Raw genomic sequence first — 26,547 nt, forward strand, 5'->3', positions numbered from 1 at the left:
TTAATCACCTGCCAAGTCCATTAATTTGACAAGAGAGATGCTTGAGAATGACACGTAAAAAGCGAGCCTCCAATTACTCTATATTTGTAGTACTCCAGTACAGTACTTCATTTACACAGTCACATTCTGATGGAAAACAATCGTGTCCACTTCAGGGTGCCTGGATAATGCCTCCAATCCCACTGCAAATCAACCACAAATAATGCAAACCTAGAAGCTCTTTTTTACTAACTTGCTTGGCATTTCTGCCTCTTCTTTTATTCTTTTATTCTTTCTTTTCTTTAAATCTCATCTGCAGCTTCCAGAGATGCACTGTCATCCTGACTTCCATTTGTAGGATTTGCACTAAAGTGAAAAGATTCGAGACAAGTATTTATGGTGTAATTTAAACTGATGAACATATAAGGATTCCTGGTGAAGAGTTTCAGTCTATAATCTTCTGGTGATTTGTTGCTCTGTGGAGTAAAAGCTAAGCTATTAGTTTCCTGTGGTTGATGTAAGCCAGACTCCATACCCTAGCAGCATTCAGTCTCCGGTGCTTGATGAGAATCTGGTTTTGAATGGTTTTGTTTTGGAGATGATGATATGGGCTTGAGCCATGATGAGCTATCAGGCAGACCTCAGTGCTTTAATAATCTATTGAAGAATGTGGACCAAGTGTCAAGCTTTTCCTGAAACCCACTGAGTTTTTCAGGTTTCTTGGGAAATATGTCACAAATAATCTTTCTGAAAATTAGTTTTGGTTTCTCAAACAAGCACTTAATTATATTCCTACCAAGACTGTTTCAGTCTGTAAATACTGTAAGCAGGTAAAAGATGGGGTTAGTCTCTCTATAGCGATTATCATGATTTCTTTCCTTCTTGTTGTATCAAAAAACTCTTTAAAACCCCCCTTTTAATTAGAATTACAATTTTTTTTTTTAAACACACATTATTTCTAGTATCTTAGAGAACTTGGTATGTGCTTTGCAGTAGAACCATCAGACGCTCATTGAAACTTCTGCACGCTTTTACCTTTGTGAGCAGATACCAAGATTTTGATAGGGTTGTTTAGAAATGAAAATAACATTCAACAGCAATAAAAAGGCCAAAATATACCAGAAGATATTTTCACAAGCAGATTTATTCATTAGATGAAAGTAAGATTCAAACTAATATGCTAGAGATTTGTTGTTTTCTTTTTTTAATTTTTCATCCTCTTTTCCTCGTTCTCTAAATAATAATAAAATAAAAGGCAAGATAAAGCTTTCCAAGATGTAGCTACACCAATTTAATTTGTAATGAACTATATAAAAGACCTGAATTGTGTCAGAACTGGAGTCAGCTTCTGTGATATGATAAAGAGTCATGTATTAGTTGGCTAGGAACCTGGAGAGTGTGCAGAAACATCTAGACTGAAGTGTTGCCACCAGAACGAGAAATGATACTTGGGAGGCTGTGGCAAATGCTACAGACTCATTCAGTAATGACACCAAATACAATTTTGTTCCTATTGGGCATTTCTCTTCATGTAAATAAATATTGAACCACAGAAACAAAATTCAATTGACTTCAAAATAAAGCCTGAACTGTTTTCAGTACAGGAGAGAGTTTTGCATCCATTTGACAACAGAATGGCAAAACCTTGTATAGTAAAAACACAGTAAGAACTTGAATAGATGAGTAGGTAGCTTTGAATACATGACAAAATATCTAAATAGAGGAAATGTACTAAAAATAATCAAAGGCGTGTACTTCTTTTTTAATAGACTTCTGTTGTTAAGTCATGAGTTTCATACTGCTTTTCTGTTCTGTTTTTCTTGCTAGACTGAGAAGTCTATTTTCACATTTGTGCTAGAACTCTCTTGATATTAAATACTACCCAGCTAAAACTTAAGGCAGTTGCAGAGTATACTGAGAACACAAAGCAATTCTCAAAGTTTGCAGCCATTTCCATAAATCTTGCTAGATCTTCTTAACAGATTTGTTTACAAGAGTGTAAAATAAATTCTCAACTTCTGTAAAAATGCCTCTGATGGATTTTAGTTTATAATTAACTTACTGGTCTTTACACTGAATTATATCGTAGTATCATAGAATGGCTTGGGTTGGAAGGGACTTTAAAGGTCATCTAGTTCCAAAACAGCTCCAGCATGGGTCTCCCACGGGCGGCAGCTCCCCCCCTACCCCCTGCTTCTGCGTGGGCTCCTCTCCACGGGCTGCAGCTCCGGCCCGGGGCCTGCTCCTGCGGGGGCTCTCCATGGGCCGCAGCCTCCTCCAGGCCACATCCACCTGCTCCACCGGGGGCTCCTCCACGGGCTGCAGCGTGGAGATCTGCTCCGTGTGGGACCCGTGGGCTGCAGGGGGACAGCCTGCTCCACCAGGGGCCTCTCCACAGGTCGCAGGGGAACTGCTGCAGCATACCTGGAGCACCTCCTGTCCTCCATCTCCACTGACCTTGGGGTCTCCAGGGTGGGTCCTCACTGCTCACTCTGTGTGTTGCAGTTTTTCATTTGTTTTGTTTGTTTGTTTCCCCTCTCTTAAATCTGCTCTCACAGAGGTACAAACAACATTGCTTATTGGTTTGGCTCTGGCCAGCAGGAGGTCCCTTTGAAGCCTGCTGAAACTGGCCCTTATCTAACATGGGGCAGCTTCTGGATTCTTCTCACTGAGGCCACCCCCGTAGCCCCCCACTACAAAAACCTTGACACGTAAATGCAATACATGTGGTAAAGAGACTTTTCTGGAGTCATATGGAAGAGAAAGTTAGAAGCTTTGTTGTTATTGGTGTTGGTTCCTTTTCCCTTTCCCAGGCAGGAAGTTGAATTTTGCATGTTGCACTGCGGATTGTAACCTACAATTTGACTTCAGAGCATATCTGAGTACAGTCTTATACCACAGTGTGTCAGGAACACAGGATATGGATGGAGAGAGGAGATCTGAATGTGAATACTTGCTATCAATTCATTTCTTTGATAAATATTCCTCTTTATTGAGGGCCAGTTTAGTATACGTGTTATGCAGCCCGTCAAGTACATAGCTCTCAAGTCCTAGGCGGTATAGTTTTCCTCTTCCTGAAGAATTTTGTCTTACAGTAAACCTTACTTTTTTAACAGTAATGATTTATTGTGGGAAACCATGACTTCAGTAAAGAAATACTCCCTTTTAAAAAAAAATAGCTTTTCAGTTACTACTAGATGTGGGATAATGATGCCTTAGTTATCCTCCTTAGGTATGGAAACAGATTTAAAAAAGGTATATAAAAATCCGCCAGGAAGCCAGTTGTTTGGAGCAGTGCTGGGGAAGCCCTGTAGTAGGGCTTACTTTTTCGTTTGATTGTCCTAATCTTCATTAAGGAACTCAAATATGACAAGTATGGGCACAAGACACATATATATTAGGTAGATTTCTGACATGGTCTTGTGCAGATATTTGGCAAATTAATTAAACATTTTCACAGATAAAATGTGCAGTGATATAGTGAAAGTATTCTGTATTTATTGGTAATAATACAGTAATAATGACTACAAAAATGATGCAATAATGAAGTAATACAGTAATAATGAGATTAAAATTTTTTAGACAAATTTTAAAGATTTATTGCCTAGTCATGTGAAAGGCCTACAGGCAAAGTCACTGTGACCAAGGTTTGCTCATCTTTTCCCAAACCATAGAAAGACTTGATTAACACAGAGGCGTCTGGACAATGCAGCTAAATGTATGTGCTGAAATCACTTCAGTGCAATTGGCAGAATTTGGATTCTAGGGTTGAATGTAATGTGTCCCTGGGCTTTGTGAAATCATTTCCCAATTTCTTTTGGTGTCTGTCTTTCCTTTTGGAAATATTGCGGTTGCTTTCTCAAAGTTTCAGAAGTAGTATATAAGAAACATATTTTCTTAAACTAGTGAGCTGGGAGAATGACTAATACTAAAAGTGACTACAAGAGTAATAGTACGAAGGTTGTGCTTCTTGAATCAGTTTCCTGGGCATTTATCACTTGGGTAGTAATCAAATGTGACAGAAAAAAAAGTGCATGTTGTTTACAGGCACTGTTCTGCTGACTCAAAACAAAACCTTGATCTCTTCCCAGTCTGGTAACACAAAATATTTTAGGTTATATTAGTGCTTTGCTGAAAAGAAAGCCTATTTTTGTGATGAAGGGGGACTGAAGGGCAGGGAGGGGCTTGCACAGGTTTTTTTTTATCTCTTTTGTAAATTAAGAAGAAAAAATTTCAAAATGTTTTGCTGGCTGCAATGAGCTGCTGCCAAAGTACAACTTTCTCGTTTTTCTTCATTTTGGATCACAATCTTGGATTGATCAGCAGAGATCATGCAACAGTAACCATGTTTTTGTTCCTTCATTAATGTTACTTCTGGATTTCTTTGTGTTTGTTTTATTCACTTTTCATTTTTGTTTTATTCCTATTCAGTCTTTATATTGCATGTTTAAATTTGAATATGACTGACCACGAGATTGCTTTCTTGTTTTTCCTGTATAATATTAGCTTTTATTTTCTTTAGCTATTTTCAAGTTTACAATATGTTAAATCTATTTAATAACCATTAGCTTAAGTAGAGTTTTTATTTGTTTATTTTCTGTTAGAAACATTTTGAAGAGATTGTGCACAAGCTTTTTGTCACGTTCAGCTTATAAGCATTTCTTCTCCCCTCACTTTTTCCTATGAATTTTTCCTATAAGATGGATCTATGATAATAACATAATTTTTAAGATCAGTCTTCCAAGATTATACTAATTGAATGATAGAAATAACAACAGGTACTCTGAATAAATTACATTTTTTTATTAGATTTTCTAATTTTAACAGGCATATAATTACTTGTGGTGTCCAAGCAAGTCACAGTGCATAGAATCTTAGAATTATTTAGGTTGGAAATGACCTTCCAGATCATCAAGTCCAATCAAATATACATGTACTCTTATGTGTAACTCTTGAATCCCATACAAACCATCTAGAACCAGACAGCCTCCATATAGAACCATTTTACAAAAGATTTTTTCAATGAACATACAAATCATCAAGTCTGTTTGATATTACTTACTCCATAAAATTGGAATATTATTACTCACTTGCATATGGCTCTTTGTTAGTGGTTCTTGAGAGGGGATATCTGAAACAAAATATTTGGTTCTAGGCTTCGTCAGTGGACTGATTTGAGTACAGAGCAGCTATGGACTTGGAGATTGAAGTAGAAAGTATGCTTCATTTATTTCTTCCTTGGTGGTTTCTTTAAATGTTAGAGAATTAAGTTCATCTTAAGTCCCAGTCTTTAGTTACAGTAATTGTTCATCAGAGCATAGGGCAAAATTACACAGTAATTTCTTAATTTCGCTTCAGAATATATATTCCAAAGAAAATATATTGCTGCTTATGGCATTTTCAGTCTCAGGTTTGCAAATATCCTGTTGTGTAGCACCGTCTTAGAAGTATCCCAAAAATATGGGAAGAAGGAAGGGGATATTTGGATTGAAAGAGGTGCCTGACAGATCCACAGCACATGGAAATAGTGCAACTGCTCTCAGTCTTGCTTTGTAAATTTGCCACGTAAGAAACAGCTGAATTTGTCTTAAAATCAGAAATTTTGACTTTTTTTAATAGACTTCTTATATGTTGCTCCTTGGAAACTGCTCTTCAACAGAACTTGACTGCATTTAATTGACTTGTTGTGAGGCTTTGGGAAATGTAAATTCATAGACATTTCATATGACTGTTATAATTTTCGAAGAGCTTTATGTCACTGAGGAACTGTAGTGTTATGAAAAACAAAGCATAAAGTCAAACTGCAGCAGAGAACTGAATTTAAAGCAGAATTTCTCAGTCGTTTTCGAGGGGGGACTCATAGAATGAATTTTTTTCTCCATTTTCGTACTTATTCTTTCCAAAATTATAAGCAGAATTACCAGGATTTATTGGATGAAACTTTTGAAATAAGTTTAACTCAGATTATCTGTGAGTTATATTCTGTCTGTATTGTTCTAGAAACATGTAAATTATGAATTGCAGAAGTAAAAATTAATCTCGCACTACACTCTAACTATGAGTAAGAACAACAAAAGATATGCCACTGTCTTCTATAAAAAATGGCGAGCAGTTTAAGTATTCAACGTCCATGATTTTGAGGCCACTTTGAGCCCTGAATGTTTGGAGAGCAAATTTTAGAGGAGGGTGGGTTAACAAAATGGTAGAACACAAAGCTTACAGTTAAGGAGAGTGACACTAATCCAGAAAACTTGTTCTGAGAAGCAAATAGGAAACTTGTTTTTAGCAACAGGGTCATTTGTACTCTTTTTGGAAAGCGGATATTTCTTAGGACATTTGTGTGTGCATTATTCGTGTTGAAACTGGGAACCAATTGCTTCTATATTTGTTACCCTCTGTGTGACATAACAGTGAAGGAGGTTATATACGTTAATTTTCAACTGGAATGTAAATGACATTGCACAGGAAAATCCTGTGTTGGTATTGCACGTTGGGCCACATGACTACAAGATTAATTTGTCTGGTTTCTCCCATTCCCATTTAAAGAGGGTGTTTGTGTGTAGATTCACTGAATGCTTCTATATGCAGCAGAATAAAAACCTGCTCTTAAGAAAAGAAAAGCCGTTTAAGGAAGGGATTAATTTCAGTCAGCCTTTGCATTTTTTGAGGAGCACATAAAACAGTTATTCACTGCTGCTTTCCTCCTGCTGTCATCTCATTCTTGACCATGGTGTTCATGACACTTCACATAGGATCAGATAGATTTTTTAACAGCAATATATTTCAGAGTTATCTGTACTTCTCAATAGTATGCTGACTCAGCACCTCTGTCTTCTTTTTTAATAATATAATCTACAACAAAAGGGCTGGATTTATATAGTGTGGTACTCAATAAATAACCTTTTATTCCTGTAGTACCCTCCAAGTGGCAATCTTTAGTGTCAACACCTGTATTCCAGTATTGTAAACCAGAGTGCTCCACTGCATGAAATGACTAAGCTATTTGGAGCAAAAGGCTTGAGTAAATTTTAAAGAGAAATAGGAAAGGAAAGCAGAAAGTGTCCTCAAAAAAAATCTCTTACTGTAGCCTTTTTGTCACTTTTATGTGTATATGTAGGCATATGTGTATATAATAACATCTCTAGCATATTGGTAATCTTATTCTCCTCAAGGTTCAGCTGCTAGTGGAGTAAGTTGCTGCGGTTGCTCCACGCCATAAAAAATAGTTTGGCAGTGGTTTCCTCTTCCTCTCTACACAGTAGTCTGCAACCTTTTGTTAATCAAACATTAGTTTATCGTTCAGAAATTACAAAGGAAAGTTCCACGTAGAGGCAGAACAAAGAATATGAGAGTAGAAGATAGTAAGCAATGACATTGCTTAATAGCTTTTTAGGATTTTGGGGATGGATTCATCTGCACTGACATTGCTTTGTGAGATGTTCTTGCATTCACAAGTAGGAGCTAATAAAGATGACTATATAGTAAATTGAATCATTGTTTGCTCTGGTTCTAAAATGAAATATAAGAAAGTTCTTAATGTACATTATATAGCATCTTTTAAATATCACTTTGAAAAATGCACATAGTATTCAGCAAACTTATTGTCATCACATCAACTTTCTATATGGGACATAAATAATGTGGCAATAATATCTACCAAACCAGATGCTTTTCACAGCTAGACCTAAACTTGACAGTTATGGATATGATAGAAAATATGAAAAGCTTCACATTATTATCAGCTCATTTGTTGCATAATGAAAGCGAAGATTCTATTGCTGTAGTTAATCACCACATCGAGTGTTTAGTAGAACAGTGCAGAGAAAATACTTTCATTCTTATTCTGTGAAAGGTACATAGTGTAAAAACTGTGTTGTTTTTATGATGGTAATATTGTGACCTATATCATGTATAGAAGTAGACAGCAGTCTCCAATGCTGTAATTGGCATTTGTGCAATATTTTGGGGTTTTCAGGAACAAAGTCATTGTGATTCTGCAACATGTGCCATCAATTAGATAACTGTAAACATATATGAGGCATATTACAATTTTTATTCCTATTGATATAGTAGTTACTACGTTCATTTTCTACTGAAGGATCACTTAATTTAAGTAGAAGGTAGATCAATTGAAAAGATAATTTATTATTTACCAGTAGATTTTCCAGAATTACCCTTTAAAAATACATTTTATTAGATATTGTGTAGATAAAAAACTGCACCTGAATAAATGCATTTTTAATGTCCCCAATTTTTTCCCTCTTCCTCGTGCTCTATAGCCAGCAATAACATCCCCCAGAAAGGGGCTAGCAAAAGACAGCTGTTTTTTATGAGATTAAGGAGATTCAGCAGAAGAATTTGACAAATTGTATCATTTGTTGTATTAAACATAAGTGTTAAATGGTGGCTTAGAACTTGAGAACAATTAGAAATGTCTGTCAGGATGAGCTCAAAATAAATCAACAGTGATTGGAAAGTGTTTGTGCTTGTGCATATGTGCCTGACAGACAGTGTAAATAAGGAGGATAAGATCTTAGAGTCTGTTATTTCCAATTGTGAACATAATTCCCAGTGACACTGATGTGTATCTGCAACATAGCAATAGAATTAAACAGCAGAAATAAATAAATAAATAAATGCAATGTGCTTAATAGCACTGCAGATTGTGAGAACAGTAATTCTTAATATTTCCTGAGAGCACTACCTCCTCCAGCACCTGTTGTGGACAAATGAATTGACCCAAGACTATCACTAAATGTGTTAGTGAAACTCAATATTGTAAAAGGCAATGCAAAGACAATGGGTTCTCTACCTTCAGGCTTTTGTTTCTGCTTCTCTAGAAATTCTTTATTGCTTTGTAATTAATAGGTGTTTCATACAATACCTGAACCACTGGCTCTCACTATATGTAAATCCATTCCGAAAAACTTGTAAAAAGCTGAATCTCTACTGAGTCTCTGTTTTCTTTGTTAACCTGTCATGCTTCCATAGCTGGGTAGTAGACTCAGGGGTCAGGTTTGGGGGTGTGGGATATCATTTAATACAGTCAAATACCTTCCTGTAGTCGAATCATTTCAAACAAATAACACTACAGGAAAAAAACAAAAACAAACAAAAAAAAACCCTATATGGTTGTTTTATTGTGAGATTGGGACATTAAAAACCAACCCTGCTTCAGCAGAAGGATGCAGAGTCTTCTCTGTGTTTAGAGGATAACCGCATTTTTCTTACTTTCCTTGTGTTTGAAACAGATTTTGCGTCTAGCAGTTTGGCAGATTGAAAAAACTGAGAAATTCCTCATTCTCCTCTTTGTTTTAAATATTTAAAGTCACAAAGCAAAAAAGCAACAAATGGAAGGAACTCCTGTATCAATTGCATGATGTCTCAGCCACATAGTTGCACTGAGAACAGGGAGTAATTCGGTTTAAAAAGGAGCAGAAATGGGCTACATGTTTTTATTTTGTAGCTCCTGCAGTGAGCAGAGGCACCTTCTGCCATTGTTCAAGTGTGCGGTGCCATACAAAGTTGGCAGCGTTGTATTAAACCTAGTAAAGATCTTACTCACTGGTCTCATTTAAAGGTGTGACTTGAGAGAGATGACTCACATGCCTAAAGTCAGGCTCACGCATAGAAAGCATTTGCTGAACTTGGGTATGAGTGAGGAAGCATGGTGGAATACTCTTTCTCCAAACCAACTGTTTAACTTTTGATTTAATTGTTGTGTGGAGAAAAAAAAAAAAAAAAAAGAGAGAGAAGGAAAAAAGGTAGAAAATAATGTTTTGTTTTGGTTGTTTTTTGGTTGGTTGGTTTGCTTTTTTTTCCTGTAAAAACTGTATTCTGATTGGGTAGAGATGGTATATTTACTCATTTTTGACTTTCTTCATTAGACAGTAATATTAAAAATATACGCAACTGCGATTGATTATTTAATGTGTTTTGGAGATAGCTACAACCTTTCCTGCTGTATGCAAGCATATGTAATGTGTGGTGAACCTCCATCGTTAGTCTCAGTGGAAATGGGACTGCTCATGGCATGACCTCAAAAAAATAAAATAAGAAAAAAAAAAAAATTCAGCCCTACCATATCACCATATTAGAACTAGACTTTTCCAAAACTCCATTGGAAAAAAAAATAAAAAAGGATGGTGGGTCTGATGCTTCTTGCATTTGCACAAGAAATGGTAATAATGAAAAATGTGCTGATGTATCATCATTCAATTTCTTGAGGTTTGCTCATACAATAAGAGATATATGAAACCTTACCTTTACAGTTTGGTGAGGTTGAGGGGTTGGCATTACTTTCTCTTTGTTTCCGTGTTGTGGTTGCCCTGTATGTTTGCCAGAGCTACTCTAGCAGCCAGTTTTCCTCCTCCACAGGCACACGACTACCCTGAGCTTGTTCCACCCAGGAGGAGCTGATGCTGGTGCTCCTGGGCCTACCCTGCTGCTCACCATCATCATGGGAGCTGTGAAAATCTTGAAAAATTAAAATGAACAAACAAGGAGCATTTTCAGAAATTTCAGCTTGGCCTAGATTTTCTGGTGCTGTGTTCCCTGTGGTGCAGCAGTAGGAATCTCTGGGGAACAAATGAAACAGGCTGCTGACTTCAACATCAAGGGATTGGCACTGCCTTAAGCTAGAGCCCCATGTTGGCAGGGTGTGAGCCAACCATGGTCCCCAAGGGCCAGGAGGCTCAACAGCCAAGCCCTGTGCCATGCTTGGTGTCTGCAGTGTGACATGTGAGGGAGCTGAGGACACATCTGCTGGAAACTCCCTTGTGCTACAAAGGAGTCCTGATGGAGGACTTCTGTTGCCTTTGTAACTCCATTATATAATTGGCCGTCCACTGCTGCATGTATATATTGAGTCAATAAAACATGATAGTCTGCAGTTCCACTAGGCATTTGCTGTTATAATTAAAAAGGAATGGATTTTATACAAATTTTCCCAACCCATGGATGCTTATGTGACCTAGTAATAACATGGGATTTTATCCTACACCATATTTCAGGATCAAAAATATCATCCCCATTGATTTAAGCACCTTGAAACTAATGCTTCCTAACCTTATTTCACATGGGGGAGTGAGACCTAGGGTGATTTGCTCGTAGTCCTTCAAGACATGTCAGATGAGTTTTGGCGTGAGGACTCAAAACTAGTAGCTTCCACTCCTGAGTCTTAACAGCGTGGATTTCCTTCTCCCAGAAGCTGCATTAAGTTTCTCTTTTTGAATAAGAATATATATTTTTTTTCCTCTCCAAACATTCCTGGACTTTTGAACTAGTAAATTATTGGGCAAAGTGTATTCTGCTTTTGTTGATGAGGTATGCATGGGGAATGGATAAAGTGAAGATCAAGCTTATGTGCTGAAATTGAACTCTGACTTCAACTTAACATGGCATGTAATCCATATACTCCCCATCCCTTTTGAAATAATGGTCTCACAAAATTAACTAACATGGGGCATAGAGGTGCAGAAATGTCATACTTTCATAGATAATAAGATTACGATACTTTAAAACACTGCAAGCAGTGGACTTTCTCCCTTTCTTAGCCAGTGAAAACATGTACATTGGTTAAATCTCTTGATATTTCATCCTTCCAGTTGTGATGCATTTCTGTCCCATTTTTTTATATTTTCTGGGCTGTTTCCAGTAGGCTTGGGAAATTTCTTTAGAAATAGCCTATGATATATGAGTTGGATTATATTTTTATATGTTGAGGTCAGTAGGACAAGTGATCTTTGGAAAGCCTTTCTAATGATGTCATCGGTGCCTGGCGAAATTATCAAACCTTTTTCTGATTTGTTCTAGGTTCATTTAAATTGAGATTTCTGGTGACCTTGTTGAGTGTGAATGAGATAGCAGAAAATTCTTGGTTTTTAACTAAGCTACAGGACGTTATTGATGTGCTGAAGGTTTTTAAAAAGCCAGTGGAGAATTGCATTTGTGCTGTCCTCATCCGGATTCTGAAATAAAGCTGAAAGTAATGACATGCTTTTTGCATAGCCAAATTAGATCTTCTAACGGATAAAGTTGTGGTTTCTGAAGGAATATAACCTAATTCCAGCTAGGATGCTTGGGCAGGAATTATGGCTGCATTTTTCTTTCCAAATAATTTATATATTTATTTGTTTTACTGGTGGAGATATTCCTAAACTGAAGCATGAGTAATACAGTAATTTCTGTAAGGTATCTTGTTTAAAATGTCAGATACAGTATTGTTTAGAGAAGTTTTGAAATTTCTGCCTGATACATGGAGCTATGAATGAAATAAGGCAACAGTTAGAGCAAAACTGGAGCATTTGTACTACAGTGAGGAAAAGCATCGTTTGTGAACGGTGCATGGAGTTTCATCTAACCCAGCACTTTATATGTCCAGATGCCATCAGAGGTAGGATTTGCATCAGGCTTAGAAATGATTTTATTAGGGATATCAGTGTGTGAAAAACAAGAAGATTTTCAGAAAAGTTAATTTGTTGAGAAACTTGATCCTGAACTGGTGAATGCACTGTCTTGGAAGCAGTTCTCTGCTGAGGATGAAGTGAATTTCTGTGATGGCTAATGCAGAAGAAACTCTAGATAATTTGGACTTCTCTGTATCCACTACTCAGTGAGTTACCTGTGTTGTTCTGGTGACAGAACCAGGCTTAAGGTGACATCTCCCAGCTGCACTCCGCAGTGTTGGCTGGAAGGTCTTTGTTTTGCCATGTTCTGCAATGGAGTCAACATCTGCCCTGTGTGTGTGTGCATGCAGTGGGAGCATGTTCACTTATTCATCTGAGGCATTTGTTACAGAATTACTCTACAGGAATAGAATTTGATTAATTGCTATCATTATTTCCCATTTTTTTCCTCATAATTATAACAGTTTTATTTAGTAACCTTGTAAAATTGTTCCACTGAAAGTTTACCAGCTATATTTGCTATGCTGTGCAGTCATCAGCAGCATAGGTGTGCCCTACCTAAAAGACAAGCACAAGTAGTTTTATGAGACTAGATAAACAACTGTTTTATGCGATTAGAAAATGATACATGTTTTAGGATATTCCATTTGATAAAGTCTTTTATACCCTTAAATACTGCTTGGATACAAAAATAATCCTTTTCATGGAGAAGGCACAGTTTTCAACATCTTGCATACCTAGTGTTTTCTCAGCTATGTGGGGCTTTGCTTTATGGAGCTAAATAAAACAAGGGAAATAGAAATGGAAGCACAGGAGAAAACGAAAGTTTTTGGCTGAGATTTGCACAGAGATGACAGGTGAATGAGGTGGAGAGGTAAAGAACAGCTGTTCCAGATGGCAGCAGCTTCAGGAGGGAAAATGCTCGAGTCAAAGCGGTCAGATTGTATGAAGAGATGACGCTCACGTAGAATGAGTGGTGCTGGCAGGGAGATGGGTGTTGGAGGTCAGTGGAAAAAATATGATAAATAATGTATATAAAGTTTACTTCTCTTAAAGTAGCCACTCTTTGTGTCAATCTCTTTCAGTTCTTTTCCGCATGCTACTTGCAGTTGTTTTTTTTTCCTGAAATCATCAGTTATCAGCATTTTCTGTTATCTTTGGCTGCCTCACCACATATGCTGCCTTAGTTCAGTTTTGTATTGACAACGGACACTCAAGAATAAATAAACCTGAATTTTCATAACAATAAATACGATTTTTAAAAGTCTGTTTTTGAAACATCCTTTTTGACTATAATCTACTAAAAAGAGGGGCTTGAAAGCCTCACAGACCTGATTTGGGGGCTTTAAACCATAAAACATTCTTAATAGAACCATCACACTGATTTGAGCCACGTCTGCTTAAATAGTTCATACAAGAAACAATAAAATAATAGGGAAATTAGTGATGCTAAAAATAACATTATAGATTAAAGGAAGTGAAAAACTAAATCCTCTAGCCTGGGAATTCTTGTTCAATACACCTGGAGAATTGGCTGTACGAGCTTTGAAAGCCTTTACTCTGCCAGCTCCTCCTGAGTTTAATGGTTTCCCGTTTACAATGCTCTGCTTGAAGGTTTTGAGGAAAAGGCAGAACAGACACTTTGTCAGATTCATAAAGGGAGAAATGATTTTAATTAACCGATTAAATTTAATTTACTGACTTAAAGAGTCAGATGGCTAGCTGGAATGGTAGTTTTACAAATCTGACAGGAAATAGACCTGAAATAGTGTGTATCAGTTGCTGACCTGTCTATTGATCACAGTTGTCAATTCTAACTCATTTTCCCAGTGCTGCTACAATTTTAGGCTTATTCTCACCTTATTTGAACTTTATATTTTTATTTAATTGTCACTAAACATGATGTTCAACAGAAATCCTAGTCCAGCATGGTCATTCAATGTATTAAATGGCACCTTTGGAAAGGTAATTAGTTCTCATTTCTTGGCAATGTTCCTATAGAGATACTTTGTTTTGTGCCTAACCAGGGTTCCCCAATATTTCTAGCAGGAGTCAATGCATCTCTTCTCCTTCTGCCCTAAGTTATGTTAAAACACAGAAAATCTATTTATTGTGAAGTAACTTCTGGACTCTGTGTTGAGTGAACTGCTCACTGGAAGTGAATGAAGAGGTGATGTTATTGCATAAAATATGTCTTAAGCGCTTATGATTAATGATTTGGAATATACAGGTAAAAATGTGCAACCTCATTTATTTATTTATTTATTTATTTTTCTAAGGGGCGATTTTTGATGAATCTGCCAAAAAAGATGAGGAAGTTTTTCGAATGGCAGTTGCTGATCTCAACCAGAATGATGAAATCTTACAAACGGAGAAAATCACGTGTTCAGTGACATTTGTGGATGGCAACAATCCATTTCAAGCAGTTCAAGAAGGTAAGGTATCTAAACTGATTTTCTGCTATTATTTCTTCAGAGGTATGCAAGTACTACTGTGATAACTTCCTGCCTTTTTAAGACATTTGTACTTTTTGTTGGGTTCTTTTTCTGTAGAATATCAAATAATGCTTTTGATTTTGGATTTGGCTGGTATGGTTTGTGTTGGTCTAGTGACTTCAGAATGTAAGCTTAAGCTTTTATCTATTTTGCAATTAAAGGCTATTGCAAAATGGTAAGAAGTCAGACAGTTTGACTACATCTTCCATCTTTTTCAGGCTGTTTTGAAGTTATTGTCAAACCAGTAGTCCTTTCTTTATGACCTCTTAATATTACTTCTTGGTTTCATTTCATAAAAATACCAGCTTACTTAGTTAGAAAGCATAGGTTGCCGTGTGTCTAACCTTTTCAGCACATACACCTGAAAAAGTTACCTATTTTATAAGAGGGATTAGAGATAACCTGGTGACTCAGAAAGCCGCCTGTGTCCAATATGATTGCATACTCACTCTATCTGTTGTCATTGTCTAATTATTGTGCAAGAGATGAAGATGTTGCTTTGTGTTTTTTTTTCTTTTTTTTGATAACAGTAATATGATAGTAGGACTCAATATTTGAAATCCCTCTGAGCTGGATTAGTAAGTCACCAATGTGACTGTGACTGAGCAATTGTCTGGAAAGACAGCTATATGAAGTCTTTAGAAATATGCATTTGAATTTTTTTCCTAAGCAGTTGTATTACTTTCTTGTTCTAGCCTCTTTCTGAGATACAGAACATATGTTTATTGTTGGTATATTATTAGACTTGTGTTAAAAAGAAAACAAGATGTTGATGTCTTTCTATGCTTTTGTTGGCCACTCTGAGTTCACGTAGAACTTCGGGTTTAAGTAGCTAACTTGCAAACTGTTGCTGCAATACCTGTGAAGTTAAAGGTTAACATGAATATCTCTTTGGATTCAATGGGCTATTGACAGGGTAGTATTAATAAAAAGGTGCTTATGTAATTTTTTTTTTTGTCAGTTACATTCTTAATTTTTGAAAATGTATATTTTTCTGGTTTTGCTTCAAGTGTACATGCAATGAATAGACCTGTATGGTGAGAAGCATTACAATCTGGACTTTGATAAGGCTGAGGCAAAAAAAAGATGTGAATTTGAAAGTATTTCATACGGAATCAATTCAATCTATTCCACTCTGAAAGAAAATACCATGAGAACTGAAGCTATCACATAAGCTTAGAATCCAGAGGGGAGGAAATGGCTAAGTGAGGTCAATCTTTTTTAGAAACTTACTGCATTTGTTAGTAGTTTTTCCCAGTTGGTCCGGATGGATAATGTTAGTTGATGCTCTGCAATTAACATCAATTAATAGCAACATTTAACAATTAATTTCCTTTATCAATTAGAGCAATTACAAATTATTTCACAGAACTTTGTTTTAAGAAATCTATTTATTTATTTCTGACTTAAAGAAGGTAGGAGTGTCTAGAAAAGTAAAGCATGCCAAAGGAGTTAATGACCTTATACTTCAATGTTCAATTACTCATTTTTGCCAAGCAGTTACATTTGTCATTTTCGAAAATAACTTAATATAGTCAATACCTGAAACGTGAATGGAGTAGATTTGACATAAGTTTTAATATCATGTGTCAAGGGGAAAAGGTCTGTTGTGATATTGATGAGTTCAAGAAAGTATTTGCCAGTAAAAGCTGTTTCTTGTAAATGTGTGGCTGCACACAGCTCCATGGCTAGCAAAGCCTTGTATAATTTGAGTGAAGAACAAAAGTTTCATCTTGTGCATGCAATATCTGTAAAAAGGTGTTTGTTAACCTATTTATCTACAGTTAATGTGTTTGCTTTTAGTTTGTTCCAATTGAATATATGCATAAGTTGTACTGTAATGTTTCAATTACTTTATACCAGGTTCCTCCCTTTTCTTTTTTTCCGCATCTTTATATCAATTGCCTCCTGTTCTTCATTGGATTTCTTACAAATGTTAATAGCAGGGAAGAGAATATCTGTAACTGTTGCCACATATTTCATGTCTTATCCCTTGGGAGGTGGGGGTGTGGAGTGAATCCAACCTGTAAGTAGAAAAAAAGAGATCTTACATGAATAGAAATATTCTTAGCAAAAAAGCAATATAGAAAATACTAAATATATATCATTAATGCACTCGGGCTTATTTCTGTATCATCTTGAAACTATAGAGTAATCTTTAAAAATAAAAAAGCTTGCAATGTTTGGCAGAATGTTCATTTAAAGTGTTAGACATAATGATAACTTAAAATTGTCTAAATTTGTCTAAAATATACCGCTTTTAGTGAATAGGAAAAGTTCTTACAAATTTATCTCAGATTATCAATCCCAAAAAACAGGAGGCCCATGAGCAAAGATCTGATAAAATGAGACATTTATGGAGAAGATACTTACAAATGTATTTTTAATATAGTCAGTACGTATGATCTCTACCTTTTCTTTCATTTTATTAGCAACATTAGCAAGCAACTCCCAAAACTAGGTAATCAGGAGCACTCAGATACTTTATATATTTTTTTGAATGTAAAGATAACTAATTTGATGGGACTGGCTGACGTGCTGTACTTAATGTTCTTTCCTCTGAATCTGTTTTTATAAATTCTTATGGTGTCCTGAAATGTCTTCCATTTGTACCATAGGACATCTCATTAGTGGTTCTAATTGGAGCAATGAAACTGTATGGCAAAGCTGAATGGTTTTATCCCAGAAGAGCTGTGAATGACATGCCCCATAATATCACTGGAAGTGCCCTCAGGGGTGATTTAATGGCATGTTGTAGAGCACAGAAATAGGAGATGAAATTGATTTTCTTTAAGTTAGGGAAATTTTCTTCCCCTTCGGTGTATGCTGTGCCAGAGAGGACCGACAATGAGTGTGATGCATGCAGTTTTACAGCATGTTTGTGTCTCAGTCTTGTAGGGCAGTATGGGCACTCCATCCAGATGCAATGAGGGCAGGCTGGACTGTGGTGGGTGGAAAGCAAGCCCAAGGCAGCTGATTTGGGATGAGGAGGGTGAGGACCAGTGAGGTGTGTGGCCAGCACGTGGAGCTGCAGCAGGGTAGGCACAGGTTTGCAGAGGAATGTGGCCAAGTGGGATGGCTGAGGCAAGTAAGTAGCACGTGCCAGACCATCTCGGGACAGCTGTAATCCAGCTGCTGAAATGTGTATGTACCTATGGTAATGTGCAATACGGAATTTTCCTTCCTCTCTTCCTTTCTTTCTTCACTACAAGATACTTTACAATATTTATAATGCTCTTCTTTTATGTGAGGTCTCAAAACATTTGTGTGCTTGCATGAGTGAGAGGAAGATTATTGTGCTTGTTTTTTTTGTATGCTGTGCCAACCTTGGGTAGTATAAAGGGATATCAGGAACTTATGTTGTCCTTGTATAGACAATGAAGGAAAAAGCAATAGTTTTTGCACAGTAGCAAGTTAATACTGCAAGCACTACGAAACAGGGAATTACGATCTATACTAGTGGCAATAATAATATATATATTGTAATAGCATAGACTTGCTTTCTTCTGAGACTTCAATTTACAGCAGTATTTAAATAGGGGTGGGATAGGCCTTACACAATATACTTAAACTGTAATTAGTTTTGAAAGGTGGCATATCTATACTTTTTAATGGACTTTTTTTTTCTTTTATGGGGAATTAGGTCGAAATAAATACATCACTTCTTTCTTGTTTGTCAGAAAATCACTGCATTCCTGTCTCTCTCACATTTTTATTATTCATGTGCTTACTTCAATACAGTAATAATTAAAACCTAAATTTTATGGCTGAAGGCCTGGTATTACCTGCAATCCTTAATTTTTCATTAATAATATGATAATCTGGTTGCTGAAGGGCTAATGTGAAATATATGCTTTCTAGGGATTCTCAGCTGAGTTACCTTGCTAGACAGACCACTAGGTTTCAGTCCACTGCTAATGATTCTCTTGCCTCCCTTGTCTTCTGTTTTCCACAAAGTCCTATTATTTTAATACTGATTTACGCATATCTGGGGGAAAGCATTTTTCACTGATGCGAGTATTATTGTTCGCCATAATTCCTATCCCAATTTTAGAGGGTAAATGGAGAGTGGGTGGGCTATGGTAGCTTGAACCAGAGATAATACTTTGGCTTTTGCTGATCTGCCTCCTTGGGCAGCACACCTTCTACAGTCCCTATACTGCCATTTTCACCTGCGTGTAAGAGTTACAGAGCAAACCCTGCAGATGTTAGCAGTGCCAGAGGCACCCACAGCATCTGGAGGGCTGTCAGCAGAACCCATACCCAATGTGTATGCAGGGTCCTTGGAGATCCATTGCCAGTATCTTAAAGCCTGTGGCAAATGTTTCTGTTTGGTACTGCAAACCTTTATCCTACTCCTTTTTCCTACTTTTTTTTTTTTTGACAATAACATGTTTTACCTGTCTTAAATAAACTCTATAAAGATCCAATGTTTTATTCTATAGGCTACCTAAAGCCCATGACAAATAGATTTGACTGATGTTGTTTGAAATCCACTTTGTTCGACAAGTTTTCCCATTGCAATCATATAAATATAGGTTTTATTTTTTTAACCAACCTTTTTGTCATTCAGGTTAGTCATCAGAGAATTCTTACAGACACCAACTCAAGCCTTCGTAATGGCTTTTGAAAGCTTATTGTGATCAGTGAAGTAAATAAGGCAGTGAGTCATAACTGAATGGGATTCAGCTGTAGAGTAAGAGAGGTTTGTAGGGCAGCAGTGTGCATGAAGGTCACATGCGGGATTTTATTCAAGCAAAGTTTTATGGTCAGAAATTATGGCCTGATTGATAAATCTGCTTTGGCCTTTAGGACTAGATGAATGTAATAAGATTGTACTTTCCTGTTTCTTTGATTGCTATAGAAACCTGTTTAAATCCACAGATTTCATGGACTACTAAACTTTCTGTCACTTTTTGTCAGTTATTTGTTCAAATTTCTTAGCCTTCATGGTGCTGTTTATTAGCCAGTGCATGTTCAGTTTGAGATTAAACCTTTACAGGTTTGCACTTCTTCGTTGCCTTTCCATTTCGTTCCAGGTTTGCTTTCTTATTTCTCAATAAAATGGATTTTGATGTGAAATGATATTACCAGTATTGAGGGGGGGGGGGGGGGGAAATCATTTTCGACTAGGATTTGAACTATAAAATATTTAGGGGGAAGGAGTAGAACCGTTTCAGAAGCGATATAAAATTCCGCTGTAAATTCAGAAACTATTGGAAATGTTGGCAACTGCAAATTGCATGTATCATCTGCACTTCAGTACTTCAGAAAATATGGCAAAATTCTCTTGAATTACCAAACCCTTTATGCGATCGCACAGTGTAGCAGCAGTGGTGGCGCTGACCGTTTCCCAAAGTGCTAGGTGGGAAGTTTGGTACTCTTCCATATTTCTCTCATTTTAGTCCTACAAACCCCACAAAACCAGCCATATCTCCAGTTTGTTGAAATATGCCATGAGGAGTTCAAGTGTTGGCAGCTGAAGAAAAAAGCAGATTTTACAACTCCTGTGACAGCTGGGAAGACAGGGCTTGCATGGGAGAAGATCAGGAAGAACAGAAGAGTAGGTATTGACTGAACTAGAAAAGGGCATGCAATAGACGCTTTGCTTAGGAGGAGCAGAATGTATATTTAACACATTTTCAGCAACAGTTTCAAAGCTATTGTGACCTTCCTTTGCCTGAAGGTAATTTACCAAGAGCATACTGCAAGCTGTAAAAGGACCAGATTTATTCTGAGTAAGGCATCATACTGATTCAGCAGTTACAGTAATTGCAAGACTTCCACGGCTCTCCTGATGTTGAATTTGGGGCTCCAATATTTTCTAGTTCCGAATTCTTACTGTAGTGCTGTTTTCTTCACTTGCAGTGCAACTTCTAGTATTGTTGTTTCTAGCTTGAATGCTAACTCTGGCAGCTGTAAACTGTGCTAGACTTCCAGATATTTGAAGATAAAAAAACAACATTCAACTCAACCCCCACTCTCCCTAAAACCAAATAAAAGTAAAAATAAATAGATAAAATCACTCAGTCCATCAAGAATGGCTTTTTCCAGAGTACTTTATACAATGTGAGAAACATGCTTTCAGGAAAAGAGATGCAAGCCTCAGTAGTCCACAGCATTCACAGATGGCAAATCTGAGAAAATTAAACTACAGATCAAGTTTAAACTAGAAATACTAGTGCAGCTGAGGAGCCGTTTCTGAAGGATGGTTTCCAAATAGCTGAGGAAAAGAAGGGAGGAGGAAGGGGGGAAGAGGCCTTGCATGGTGCAAGGCAGGGCAAAATCCTGGCATCTGTAGTTATTGTTCTCCATGTTGTCTCAGGGGGTACCTAAAACCCAACAAACACACGGTTTGTGACTGCTGTATGTCTTTGTTGCGGTTTAAGGGAAAAAATACTGGTGTTTCCACGGAAACCACTTTTCTTCAAGTGACCAGGAAACCCAATAGCATCCCACTGTTACACTCAGCCCTATCACAACGTTCAGACTTTAAAACAGCAGGAGTGATTTTCCTAAAGCTAACACCAGTTGCCAAAGTTTGGCTCAACATTAATTTTTTGTGCCAGATTTTGAACTTTCTGTCACAGAGCTTCCACTTTCAAATGACAGACAGCAGTTTAAATGGTCCTGAAAGAACTTCCTTCCCAGACTTTTGCTTAAAAAGCATGTGACTCTCAGGCAGGCTATTAGCCTTTTTTCCTCTTTTAAAAAAGTAAATCCAAAAAATGAGTAAATAACTGGACAAGTGTAAAGCCCTTTGATGCTGGAGTGCAGAGTGAATTTTCTCACATTACCGCTGGAGTAACTAGATAGGCTGATATTTTGCACTACTGACACTTTAAATCGAGATTGGATCATTTCTGGTTTTGCAATGTGCGTATTCCCACTCACAGTTCAAGCACCCAATATGTGCTTTCATATATTAAAGATAGTACTTCAGTTTGCTGTGTTAATGTACTCTGACATGCTGCTAGTAGTTTACTTTTAAGAGAGCAATACAAATTGTGATGTGATTAAATAATATCAGTAGTACAGTTAAATGTTTAAAGCCACTGTGCCTGAAGGCTTTTGGGGTATTTTATCAAACACAAGTATAGAGACAAAGCAAATGAGAGGTGCTTCATCTTCCCAGATGCCAATTATTTAGCTAGCACCCTAGGCTGCTATTCCCCCAAAGCAATCGCCTTAAATAAGTAACAGACATCCTATCCAGATTTCCTCCACGTCTTTTTGTGAAGCACTGTCCACAAAAATCACTCCAGCAGTCAATCATCACTGTCCAACCAAAAATGCATATTCACAGGCAGGCCTCATAGCATGTGCTGGCAACTACCAAGCAATCAACGGCTGGTTTGGGTTGTTTTCTGGTATGTGAAAGTAATCTCCTAAATCCTTTTTTTTAACGTAATGTTAATGATAATTTGGGAGTTTTGTTTTTGCATTTCCCAAGTTCTCTGAATTAAGCAAAAGTCACCAAGTCTTTATATCACGTGATGGGATAGGTAGAAATATGTATCCAACTGCATGCATATAAGTATTTGATTTGTACATCTATATCTGTGTTTGTTTAAAAGTTGATGTAATCTTAATTTATTGTATAATTAATTTTGGTCTCCCCTTTGAGTCTTCCTTCCTCCCCTTCCTTTTTTATCCCATCTTTTCTTTCATTTATATCTTTTGTTGTTGTTTTTGTAATCTCTTAGCACTTTGAGCACAGCCTATATTCTGATCTGTCTCTTAAACATTTGGGCATTTATGTGGTGCAAATAATTTCAAGCACACTCCTCTATATGTATATGATCAGAGACAAAATGTATTTTATGGAGGACATGAGTGTTTTAAAATCTAATTCTGATAATGAGGAAATGAGCCGTGACACTCTGGAGGTGAAGCCTGAAGTAAATTATGAAGGTCATTCGCCTAGATAAGGAAATTAATTATATTTTAGCCAGGTTCTCTGTTACTCAGACCCTTTATATTGTATACAACCAGGTAAACAACCAGGTAATTTTGACTAAATATCAATTTATCAAAAATGATCTGATCAAAAGAGAGCAGTTACAAAGACAGATTTGGAAACTAGACAGAGTTTTATTAGAACACTACTTATATCAGAAAACATAACCTCATGTTATCTTTTTGAAAGAATGTCTGCTCTGGGATTTTAACACTTGTTCTATTTAACTGTTGGTGTGACTTTAGCTTTTTTGATTACTGTCCCTTTTGAATTTTTTTTTCCTTTTAAAAATTTAATCATAGTTTTGTTTATTTTAAGGGCATATTTTCTGCAGAAACTTGTAGAATTTAGCAGCATTTTTGTATCCTGCTTCTCTGGGCTGTTCCATGTAGCTACAGCTCTGTTATTGCTCGAAGCAGAAAATGTAGCTGCAGGTCATAGCCATGACCTGTGATATCTGGAAAAAAGCTGAAATCAGAAGGAACCTTCCTGAGTGTGAGGACACAAAATGCAATTAAATAAGTGAAAGTCTACAGAGGTTTTTCTTCTGACACTGTGTCTTATGACAAAAGGGTTGTGATATATCGGGCTCTGTCATCACAAAGTACCAGAGAGCTGTACTCAGAAATTACAGTTTAATGTCACAGGGAAATGATTTCTGTTCATCCCAACCTTCTGTAACCTGGTTCAGGAAAGGAAGCAAGCAAGAAGCGACTTCCTTTTTCAAAAATGTTTTGTTTTAATGCCACGTTGTGTCTCAGTGGCAAGCCTTGTGATTGTCAGCCCTTGCAAACGAGATGGGAAGGGAGCATGACCTCCCCTTCCAGGTGCAGTCAAATGTTGGACCATCTTTGTGGTAATGTTGGATACAAGAAACCAAAAGGAATTTGTGGTTCAATGGCCAAATACAGAAGCAGCTAACTGCCTTCATAGAAAACACTTCTACATTTCTGCGATGCCACTCATGCAGTAAACAGAGGTTCCACTACTTCATCTCCTGAACAGGGAAGAGGAATGTTCAGAGAAGATAAAAACCATTTGGACTGCCAAAAGGAGTTTTTTTAAAAAATTGCCTAGGTCTAAGAGCTAATATGCTCTCTAATGAGTGAAATCAGAAGTGTGAGGTGATGTTAAAAGACAGATCTGTCAAGGCACTTGGAAAAAGACTCAGTAGTTCTACTTAGAACATGTGAAATTTTGAGTTTCATCCTGAAGTCTTTGGTAATCCTAATTCTCTGATATAAGAAAGGAACAGGAAGTAAATAGGTATACATGAAAGAAGATGAATACCACTTGATTTTCTTGCCTTTCCAATATTTTCTGTCTTTACTTATTTTTCATTTTAACTTATTTTGACAGTGATGGATCAAATGCTGAGCCAAAAGCTTACTCTTTTTTGTGCTTGACTCACTGAGTTCAATGCATCAAGGGGTAGAAATGGTTTCCTTTGATGAGAGGGAGCGAGAGTCTAGAGATACTTGTGTAGTATAGAAGCAAAGTAATATCTTGCCTAACTTGGTTGTGTTGGAGTAAAACAGCGACCTTGATTTGGAATAGAACAGAGTGTAAAACAAACCTCTGAAAACACTAACTTAAGAAAATGCTTTTCAGTTAATTGATAAGTCATTTTACTTGCTGTGTTAGTTCAACTGTGCTAGTAAAAGATGTATTGTTCTACCTTTATTTTGAAAAAAAAAAAAAAAACTATTCAGAAAAGCATTTTACTATATTCTGCGTATCAAGACTTCTTTGTAGTTTTCACCAGTCTCAGTAGTTTGACTGTAACAACAACTTCTTTCCTAATAGGCAGGTTGTATCTCTTGATACTGGGTAACAGCATTATATTAATAATTCACAGGAATTCTGTAATATGATGGAACTTTTTTTTTTCGTTGCCTTTTGTTATTTGGGGGATTAACCTTTCAAAAAATATCACCATCCAGGGTATCCACACACAAAATTGTCACTTTTCCCTGTGAGTCACACTACATTTACAGTTCTTTAAGCATCTGCATACTTCTTTTTCAATATTTGTCACCTTATTTTATTTGGAGAGCTTTGGAGGAAATCAACATTTTAATGTTTGTATTACAATACACCACAAAGAATTTCCCTAAGACTGTTTTGTTTCTTTCTCTTTGTATGGGATCACTTGACCATCATCAATTCCTGTCTGAAAATGTATTATTAAAATGTATTTTGAAGTTATTTTTGTGTCAGAAGGGAGAATTAGCAATCATAGTTTATATAAAATAGTACTTAAACCTTCCACCAGCTGAGTCTTTGGGTCAATAAGGCTTGATCGAGGCAGGTTCAGATCCTTCACAGGCAAAATGCCACCAAAAATAATTTGATGGGTTGGGATGCATTACATAGAATCACAGTTCTTTAAGAATTGGATTACACATATAAAAAGCAGTTGTGAATGAAACAAATAGGGCTGGATGTGGCTAGTCCCCACTCCTTTCTCATATCAGTGAATTTAACAAGAAAGACAGCATGTTAAGATGCTTGTTTTAGCTAGTGCTGTCATCCTAAGACTCCATGGAATTTGTGCAGAACTTGTTCTAAAGCTCAAATCACTGTTTTAAATGAAATGTTCCTGATAAATGCATTTAACAACAGCAAGATCATTGCCGTTGCTGGAGTGTGTAATAACTGTGGAGAATTTGTGGTTGTGTAACGTAGTGAAGGGATGGAGCAAATGTAGATTGTCTACCTTCACCGGTGCTGAGATGATGTTATGTTCATTTTGGTGTGGGGAATTCTTTTTGTTGATGCAAGTGAAGTTCATGAAGATTGTGTGATGAATGTTGATGAATGTAATAGGAATTTCCAACTCCGACTCTCGTTTCCAGTCCCCCAACAAGGTTGACCCAAGTAACGAATTTGCCAGATCACATACATTTCAACTCTATTTTTAGGTGACTTTCTGCTCTTCAGACATTCGTTTAGTGTGCAATCTAGCTTTATGGGAAAGTTAGAAGCTGCTATGGATCAGCAGATGCCTTTTTCTTATCTGAAACTGAAGAAGTAATTCATTTTAGAATTTAAAAATGAGTTCAAAACTGTCTGTGGATAAGTGGTTTCACATCTTATTTGATAAAGAATGTTGAGAAATTTTTCTTTATGTCACTGCTTCTTGTATTGCTAAAATTCTCCACATCATTCTCCACAAATTCTAGAAAACTTCTTGAGCTTTTGTTTTAGGGGTAACAAGAACATATCCATTCCTCTTCCCATGCCCAATTTACCCCTTTTGTTTTTTTCCTGGCGGGTCACTGGTTATTTGACAGTGCTTGTTTGTGTCTAGCCAATTTTTATAACATGAATGTATAATACAATTTCTATAACATGAATGTACAATAAGCTAAAACAAAAGCACAAAGCTTTAGCTTGTCTCAGAAAAGTCAAAATTCAGTACTCTGACTTACCTCTGAAAAACAGCATGGTTACTCATGTTGGAAGCAGCAGGCTCAGCGAATCTTTCTGAAAACTTCAGTAAGATTATGTGTACAATAGCAAGATGGAAAATATTGCATGTAAAGTATCCACGGACCCAACAATATGTCTGTCATAGTGATTTAATTCAACGTTAATGCTGAAAATAACAGAAATGGAATACAAATAATACATCTTACTGTATTATTTTCTGTGTTTTGCAAAAGTTGCTTGCTGCATGAGATCTTGGTGCGAACCACTCTCG

The 26,547-nt window shown here is 36.7% G+C and overlaps 1 protein-coding gene across 2 annotated transcripts in view; it reads left to right on the top strand.

Moving 5' to 3' along the window:
* GRID2 (glutamate ionotropic receptor delta type subunit 2) overlaps positions 1-26,547 on the top strand; it is an 807,057-nt gene that overhangs the window by 206,494 nt on the left and 574,016 nt on the right. For both annotated transcript variants that reach the window (XM_066996365.1, XM_066996366.1), the window contains one exon: positions 14,666-14,821. In XM_066996365.1, coding sequence (XP_066852466.1) covers positions 14,666-14,821 — 156 coding nt within the window. The remainder of the gene's footprint in view (positions 1-14,665; positions 14,822-26,547) is intronic.

This window comes from Anser cygnoides, chromosome 4 (assembly GCF_040182565.1).
Source record: "Anser cygnoides isolate HZ-2024a breed goose chromosome 4, Taihu_goose_T2T_genome, whole genome shotgun sequence".
Lineage (NCBI taxonomy): Eukaryota > Metazoa > Chordata > Aves > Anseriformes > Anatidae > Anser > Anser cygnoides.